Raw genomic sequence first — 8,858 nt, 5'->3', positions numbered from 1 at the left:
TTTTTTCTAATATTTCTTATTTTAAAAAATCATAAATTTCTATCTTATACTACATTTCATAATAATTAATGCATAAATCCCTTTAAAAATTGTCAATTTCTCAGAATCAATCTTTAAAACAGAAGAAAGGTGCAAAATAATTGTTTTTCCATTGATTTGTTTTGGATTTGCATATCTTTTTGGTTCCCCAGTTTTTACCCAAAATGCTGTTTTTGAGATCTTGTGCTTCAGTGGTGCTGATTAATAAAAAATTAACGCTGGAAACTTGTAACCAAAAGATGCATCTACATTTTATATTTACAGTAAAATCATCCTCAATGAATATTAAAGCTGCTGTTTCGGTACAACGGCATTTGCCTGGCCGTGTACAAGATCTTTTAGTACAGACGTACTAAACCTGCTACTTCCCACATGAGCAAAACCAGCGTAGTTACTAATACAATTTATTGTATGAAAACGGTCACGCTGAAATAAAAATAACAAAATTAATAATCAAATATTAAAATGTTAAATACATCATAAAGAAAATAAATCTTGTAAAAGAAATAAATCTTTTTCATTTGGGAATAATCGTCTTTTCCTTATAAAAGGTTTCGTGATTTCGAATTTACATTTCAAAATGTATAAAAGAAATTAGGGTTATTAATTAAATCAAAACTAAATGCGAGTTTGTAATTCATGGATAAAATCATCATAGACTACTATTAAAATATTCTGGTACAAAAACAAATTATTTTCTTGGTCTAATTTTAATGAAAATAAAGAAATTAATTTGCCGTCTTTGAAAATCATTCCACACTATTAAAAATGCTTAAAAGAAAGAATTTTTACCAAGGTCATTGAACATGTCAAGCCGGGAAGCACTCAAAGGTATTTTTCAGTACGGATAACACCACATTTTTGACTATACATGGGTTTTTATCACACAGATATTCCGCACTTCTTGAAAGAAAGAATAAAGATGGCTATGCTAGCTTTGTTTATATTTGGTTGCGCAAGCGTTATTATGAATGCTGTGTTCAATTATGAACTTTTTGAATATAGGCGCTTTCTAAACTGCCAATAATGATAAGGAAAACAAAAAGAATAAAGGTTCGAGTTCACAAACGCAACATACTATTATACTACCGATACTGCTGCTATTCTGTAAATGTTAGATTTGCCTATTTTTTTGGTTCGCAGTTTAAGATTTAGTACATAGATCAAAGGCTAGATAATGACTCTCGTCTCGATTGTTAAGTATTGAAGGGTTAAATTTTGAAGATGGTTTTCAGAAAATACAAATTGTTAACAGTAAAGCTCCTTTTTGCAAAGACTTTATTTTTTCCAATTGAATAGTGAATATAAAACAGATAAACTAAATTGTCATTTTTTTTTACTTGGTTGTCTATTTATTTCATAGTTTTTTTTATTTATTTACACATGAAAAATGTATATTTCTATTAACATGGTTGACAATTTAATGTATATTGAATGTACAATTACATATAAAAAATGTAATCAATTTGATTAAACTTGCTGGATTTTTACTCTTTTACCACTCTATTTATGTATATTGTAAATTATCATATATATAAAAACTAAATCAGTTTGATTATAATGGCTGAATTTTCAAAATGATTTTGCTTATTTACTCCTTTTTCTTTCTATGAATGTATATTGTTCAATAATATGACAATTATAACCAAATAAAATCCAAAGAGTTTTTAAGTAAGCACATTAAAAAAATATTTGTAAAGACATGATCCTTGTATTATTTTTGAAAAATACACAAATAAATATTTGGGGGGTTGATTCCCCATGTTTAAAAAAAAACACGTATAGATTAATGTATAAATATAGCTTTTAAAGTAACAGTTAAAATATAACGTTATAACATATTAACATTATAAGGCTCATAAAATAATGAAAATAACTTTACAAAAAAAACTTAATCTAACCTTTTCATACATTTTGTTAGATTTGTCATTAGAGAAAATAAATATTAAATAAAAATAAACATAATTGTTATTGCTAGAAAACAATTCGTTTTCTAAAGATGAATGATTTATACTGGCCAATAAAGTAAAAACCTAAATCTATGAAAACTATAAAAAGTATATGAACTCAGGAATGGAGGGGTTATGGTTATCCTACCTCAAACAAAAATAATGGGAAAAATAGTGTTATTTTTTGCGTATTTTCTGTAAAGTTGTGTGTTGATATTTAGTCAAATACGCATTTGGTCAAAATTAAGAACAGTTTGACTTAATAAGCGCATTTGCCCAACAATATTATGGAAAATACGCAAAAAAATTACCCTCTTTGTAAATATTATTTTGTAAATATTACTTGAGGGAAAGAAAGGGTTGTAGATTTTTCTAAATACAATCTCATCCCATGATGGCTAGAAAATAATGAATGTTGATGCCTTTTTGGTTGTAAATATATAAAGCAATATTGGAAGATTCCTTTTTCTAATTTTACTAGAATAAGCCTCCCTCCCCCCCCATCTATTAAAGTTCAAGTTTAAAACCATTAATACAGGGACAAAACAATGGGTGATAAATTAATGCACACCCAAAATATTATGATTAACCCTTAATTCTTTTAAGATAAAAATCATTGGTGGAAAAATTTGAACACTGCATGTTTGTTCTAACCAGAAAGGGACGAGGACAAGGTATTATTATCATGTTTTATTATTCGTCGGCTAAAAAACTTTAGATACTTTTGTTGAATTTAGATTGGTTACTTAATTAACTACTGGAAGTATCCAAACGTTTCAACCAATAATCTTAATATACAAATATGGTAATTGTGTTTATCATCATTAGGGACGTACATCAAGTTATCGTCCATGGTACTAACCAATCCAGATGTAATATAAGTCCCCAAAGTTTTAAGCCAACAAATAAGATAACAAATAGAAAATGCAAAGAGGGGAACTACTCTATTCTTGAGGGGTAAACTGGACACATCCGCAATATTTCATAAAAACAAATAACTTGTTTCCCCTTTACAAGTCAATATTTTTCATTTCCCCAAAAACATTTATAATATAATGCTTACAGAGACAAAGTATTTACATAGATTTTATCAAGTTTAAGTTTTATTTATAGGGATTAGGTAAAGTGCAAGGAGGGAGGGGGCATTGAGATGTTTATTACACTAGTCCCCAAAGTTTTATAATAATGTTTTGTTATTAGTTGGCTTAACAACTCTGGGGCCTTTTCTTGAATTTTGATTTGTTGGTTGATTTAGTTGAAGGTCCGAACGTTTCAGCCACTAATTGTAATTTACAATTGAGGAAATTTTGTGTATCATCATTGGGGATGCACATCAATTTATTGGCCATTGGGTTATCCCTCTAGATCCCTGGAAATGTGTCTATATTATGCACAAGTGGCTGCACCACTAGCATCAAGATAATTCAAATGGTAAAAAATCCGGAGTACCACTATCTCACAAGCATCCCCGAAATTGCAGAAAGTATCTAAAGGTAGCTAGATACCACCGTCAAAAAAGGGTTAAAATTATGTTGATCTATATTATAGTTTGTGGATGTTTGAGTATATATCTGAGATGTCAATATTAGGATTGTATTGATATTGTTTTCCTCTCTTTATACAGTTAGGGAGTTGAATCCATTTTTATAGAAGCAGAAATATAATCTATGATTATGGTTTGGACCCTCTAAAACTGTAATCTACCTTTCCACTTTCCCCTCTCTTGGTGAAGATATCTTCAACGCCGATACGATTTTTGAAATGTAAGATTCTACTTTCCCCTCTCTTGGTGAAGATATCTTCAACGCTGATACGATTTTTGAAATGTATGATTCCACTTTCCCCTCTCTTGGTGAAGATATCTTCAACGCCGATACGATTTTTGAAATTTAAGATTCCACTTTTGCCTCTCTTGGTGAAGATATCTTCAACAAGAGAGACAAAAGTGGAATCTTATATTTCAAAAATCGTATCGGCGTTGAAGATGTCTTCACCAAGAGAGGGGAAAGTGGAAGGGTAGATTACATTTTTAGAGGGTCCAAACCATAATCATAGATTATATTTCTGCTTCTATAAAAATGGATTCAACTCCCTAACTGTTATATCCAGTCTTGAATACAACTCTTACTATATCATTCATTTTATTTTATCCCATTCCCCAATGAGGAAAAACAAAAATATCCCTTATGTAGTTAAAAGTTTAGTTTGAGAGGTTTGAACAGTTAACACTACTAGTCTGGAATCAACCAACCAAAATTCTAAAAATGTCCCTTATAATGGACGTCCAAGAGGGGGGGGGGGGGTAAAGGGGTGATTACCCACCCAAATTTTTTTTTTAATTTTTATTTTAGTCCCTCCCCCTATATAAAATTTACCCCTAGTTTGGGGGTGTCAAAAGCAAACCCAACTATTTAGAAGCGTGTATTTAAAAAAAAGACTAGCAATGCAGGTTATATATTTTTATTAAACAAAATTATTAATTTATATTCATAAAAGTTAGATAGAACATTTATATTATATTCATATTCAATTCAACTTTGAATAGTGATGTATTTAAAGCTAATAGTCAGTGCATTCAATTTCCAACAGCTCAGGGTCAACATCAGCCAAATATCTTCCATCTGCACATTCAGCATTCTAAAGAAAATAATTTCTTCATACTATTAAAATCATCTGACACTTAGTACTTAGGATTTTGTTTAAGTAGAGAGCTGAAATTCTTCAACTTTTGATATAATACCCTTTTTAACTTATAACTTTGAACTGGTGTATGATAACTTGAACGTGTCTGCATGTTTGTAAATCCATTAATAAAAAACTCTATATATATACTCTTAACTGCATATTTTGAAATTTTTGTACTTAATATATCACACACACAAATTATGAAAAATCTTATGAAACTTGTAAGGAATTGGCATCTAGGAAAATTTATAATAATACTTGAAATCAAATCAATTAAAAAAATACCTTGAATATGTTTAAAGCATCTCTAAGATCTACCACCAACCATTTGATGTCAACGAAGCAGTCAAGTTGGTTTCCTAATATTATAGAATTACTTTTATTTAATGAATGCTCTGGGACAATTAAAGATATAAAGAGAAGTTATGAATTATTTTTATAGGAACTATTATATAAATATTATTAGGAATTATCATAGTTTCTAAAACCTATTCTTTGAGGGCTAATAAAAATCCCCCATCAATGAGAGGAGAGGGTGACAATTAACCCTCCCTGAAACCTCAAAACTAAAATTAATAAAATAGAAAAACTGGTGGAAATTAGAAGAAAAAAAGATGATTGAATTTAAATTTACCCCCTTGTCACTGTTATTTTAATTTAAAATCAAGAAACTGATAAGTCCTAATATCTTATAAATTGATATATTTCCAACTTCAAATATTTTTTTCTTCAAAATTATTTTTTAAACATATTACTTACCATGAAGGTCAATCATCCCAACAGCATTAGGGGTGTTTAAGACACTCTCAACAAAAGGTCTGAAATTCTCCTCTTGTATCTGACTAATTTGATTGTTACTTAAGTCAACCTGAGTATTTGGATTTAGTCCCCCTAAATCTATGGTATGAATATTGTTTTGATAAAGGTTAACATTCAAACAAGAGGAGTTGAGAAAGAAGTTATCAGGAACGATTTCTAGATTACTGGTATCAATCAAATCAAATTCTTCTAATCTAGGAAGGTTGTACAACATATGGGCAGGCAAGGTTGATCCAGGAATTTTAATGTCGCGGAAACCTAGTGCAGCCAATTTAGGCATTGTTACCAATGGTAGGTTTGTGAATGTAGTTGATTCCCCTGTAATTAATGGGTTTTATAACATTTTTTTTATATACATCCCCAATGATGATACACAAAATTACCCAGCGTTCTCCTCTGTTAGGGGGGGATACAGATTTTCAAAATTGTAAAAAATATTTCTAAGAGAATATTACCAATTCCCCCTTCTGTAGATTATAATTAGTGGTTTTTGATTGATTGATTAGCCATAGTTTCTTAGGGTTTGGGCCTAAGTAGTCATGGAGTAGGCTGAGATCCTTTTGTCTAGCCACTAGGGCTATCAAGCTCCACGTTCAAGCACATTATGACTTGACCCGCTGTCTCATGAGAGCTACTTATTATTACCTCACCCTCGTCGAGTATGGCAGGTGTCCCAAATTAGGTCACCGTAATGCATGACGCTTTCCGCAGAGGAGCTTGGGATAAGGGTAGTACTGATATTATGTACTTGACTATTGAGTATCCAAACTTACTCAATAATCCCCTTCTAACACAACCAGGGGAAGTTGCGTGATCATTATTGCGAATGAGAAATTTATGTCAACACATGGAGAATTGAACTCGAACTCTCACCACTGTAGCTCAGTGTGTTACCACTGAGCCACGGCGCCCCTATATAATTAGTGGTTGAAATGTTTTGATACATAAATAATGAACCAACCAATTTCCATTTTAAAAAATCATCAATTTTCATGAAATCTTTTCTTGTTTTTATTCGATATTTGATAAATAGTAATAAAATAGTATAAAACCCTTGCCAAAAAGAAATAAATCATGTAGAGAGAACAAAATTGATGGGGGGAAAAGTCCAGAGTCAAAGTCATAATTATTTAGAAACAGTGTACCGACATTGTTCAATTCATCAAGGGTGCCTGGACCAAAGTTCCATTTAGCAGAGGAATCTTGGTTACTGATTCGATCCAAAGATGTCTTAGAATTTTCAAAAGCTTTTACTCCAAAAAGCTTTGGCCCATCAATGTTACTATCGTAAACATCAAAATTAAATTCTTTCATTATCAGTTTACCTATAACAAAAAAATTTATTATTGTTGGACTTTTTTTCAGGAACCTTCCAATAAAAGGAAACTATAAAATTAGTTTACAAAGTATTAGAGATGAATAATAAAGTTGAAAAAAGTAGTCCAAGTAAGGAAATATTTGTTGAGACTTGTTATATTTTTCTAAACGTATAGATTATTAATGAAAGAATATTAATTTCTTGTATCATATTATAACCAGCTTTCCGTGGATATAGAATGTACAAATATTAGATTAATACAAGTTTTCTTTAGCCCCGAGGTGCCACAGGCACGGGCTAAAAAAATTGGTTTTAATCTTATGATTGTACATTTTTATATTCATAGAAAGCTGGATATAATACGATGCTAGACATAGTTTTTTCGTATGGATGGGAACCGGCTCCTATCCACCGAATTCGAACGAATACGAGAAAAGTTTATAGCTGTATTCTCTGTACCTGTAGTATTTTCATCAAATACAAAGTTTGCTTTGGAAGTAAGAATTACTTGCACATAGTCAAACTTATTGTTTGTTTCATTGAATTGTGAGAAAATACTGTGTGTTGCCTCTGTAACATCCTCATTAGAATTAAAGTCAAAAAAACAGCCTAAACTCCTAAAATATTTTTTATATAGTTATAAGTAAAAATTATTAGGTAACAGTGATTAGATATTACTCTAGAATATTTTTTTAAGGATTGTTGTGTTGGTAAGTAATAGTAGTAGTTAAAAAGTTTTGATTTTCAAAGATAAGTTCCTCTAAATTCATAGAAATTAATAAATTGTCTGGACACCAATGCTTTATATAATTACTAGCGGCTATGTCCCCTAGAGGCCTCAAGTGGCACTTTAAATGTTTTTTTTACATTTAAAATATATCTGGCATATTTTAAAATAAGAAATGATGCAGAAGCATAGAGAGAAAAAATTTGAATACACTGTAATGCTAAATTAGATTATAGAATATCGAATATAGAAATAATAGCTGTACATTTATGGTAAAAATATTTTGAAAATTAATCTTCACCTGCCCAAAGTATCATCATCATCACTTAAAAATATTATTTTCATTTATCATTCACCTTTTTTTTTTACATATAATTAAGTCTGCATGCTGCACTTTTAAGAACACTTTTTTTCATTATTAAATTCAATTTGCTAGTTAATAATATATCTTTGATAATAAAATTTTCCTGCAGTAACATGGATAAATTGAATCAGGAGAAGGATTTACACATGTAACATATCCACTCTTTACATCTAAATTAATTCAGATCAATAATTAAGTATCCACCTAAATAAAATATAAACAATAAGTAATGTGGAAGGTAATTTTTTGATGTGCAATCTTTTCAATGATATTTTTTCAATTAAGTAGTCATAAGTTCCAGCTTTGATTGTGTACAACAAAGAGTAACCTAAATTAGTGAAACTTTAGAAACTAAATAAGTATTTTACATAGGATCATGAAAATAATATAATGAATATTTAATTGAAGCAAAAAAGTAGTATGAAGTATCCTTATTTATGGTTAATAAATAAATAAAAGATACTTCTACCTAAGACTTTGTTATGCTCATATTTATGGTCTAAAGCAAGGGTTGTAGAACAGACGTATACAAAAAAGAAAACAAATAGGTAATCATGAAGAACCATTTTGTTTCACCTCTGAAAAAATTTATAAACATTAAAGGAAGCCTGCAAGAAATACCACGCTTAAACTGCTAAAAGACTGCCACAAGTAGACCCAATACCCCAAATGTGAAGCCTTCAGCTTCTATAACAAAAAAGTTCTAGGCATTTTAAATTGACATTTTATGTACAATGAAAATTTTGAAAGAATCTCAATGCTAATGTTAGAAATTTTGAAATTAAACTATGTGGCCTAGAAACAAAATTATAAGCTTATTTGGCGTTATCCTCTTAGAAAATTTTTTTCAACTTTTTTCAATTTTGTACCCCCCCCCCCCCCCCCCCCCCCGACTACCGACGAACAACTATTTTAGGTTAGGTTAGGTTTTAGGCTAGGGAGCCGAGCGCTGCGGCT

At 30.2% G+C, this 8,858-nt stretch overlaps 1 protein-coding gene across 2 annotated transcripts; it reads right to left on the bottom strand.

The window, feature by feature from the left end:
- Positions 1 to 4,426: 4,426 nt before the first annotated feature.
- On the bottom strand, positions 4,427 to 8,501 carry LOC145305654 (uncharacterized). Of its 2 annotated transcripts, XM_080147361.1 has the most exons (8): positions 8,371 to 8,501; positions 8,007 to 8,071; positions 7,839 to 7,864; positions 7,270 to 7,427; positions 6,551 to 6,817; positions 5,433 to 5,810; positions 4,959 to 5,032; positions 4,427 to 4,625 (listed from the first exon to the last, which is right to left on the bottom strand). In XM_080147361.1, the coding sequence occupies exons 1-8, from the start codon at positions 8,465 to 8,467 to the stop codon at positions 4,548 to 4,550; spliced, it is 1,143 nt and encodes a 380-aa protein (XP_080003487.1). In that variant the 5' UTR covers positions 8,468 to 8,501; the 3' UTR covers positions 4,427 to 4,547. The 2 variants fall into 2 exon arrangements, with proteins under 2 accessions (XP_080003487.1, XP_080003488.1); XM_080147362.1 differs by lacking the exon at positions 6,551 to 6,817.
- Between the last annotated feature and the right edge of the window lie 357 nt (positions 8,502 to 8,858).

The sequence above is a fragment of the Acartia tonsa genome, chromosome 14 (assembly GCF_053477335.1).
Source record: "Acartia tonsa isolate MP-2025a chromosome 14, ASM5347733v1, whole genome shotgun sequence".
NCBI classification, from domain to species: Eukaryota; Metazoa; Arthropoda; class Copepoda; order Calanoida; family Acartiidae; genus Acartia; species Acartia tonsa.
The sequence above is the reverse complement of the archived record's forward strand: the minus strand, read 5'-3'. Positions and strand labels throughout refer to the sequence as shown.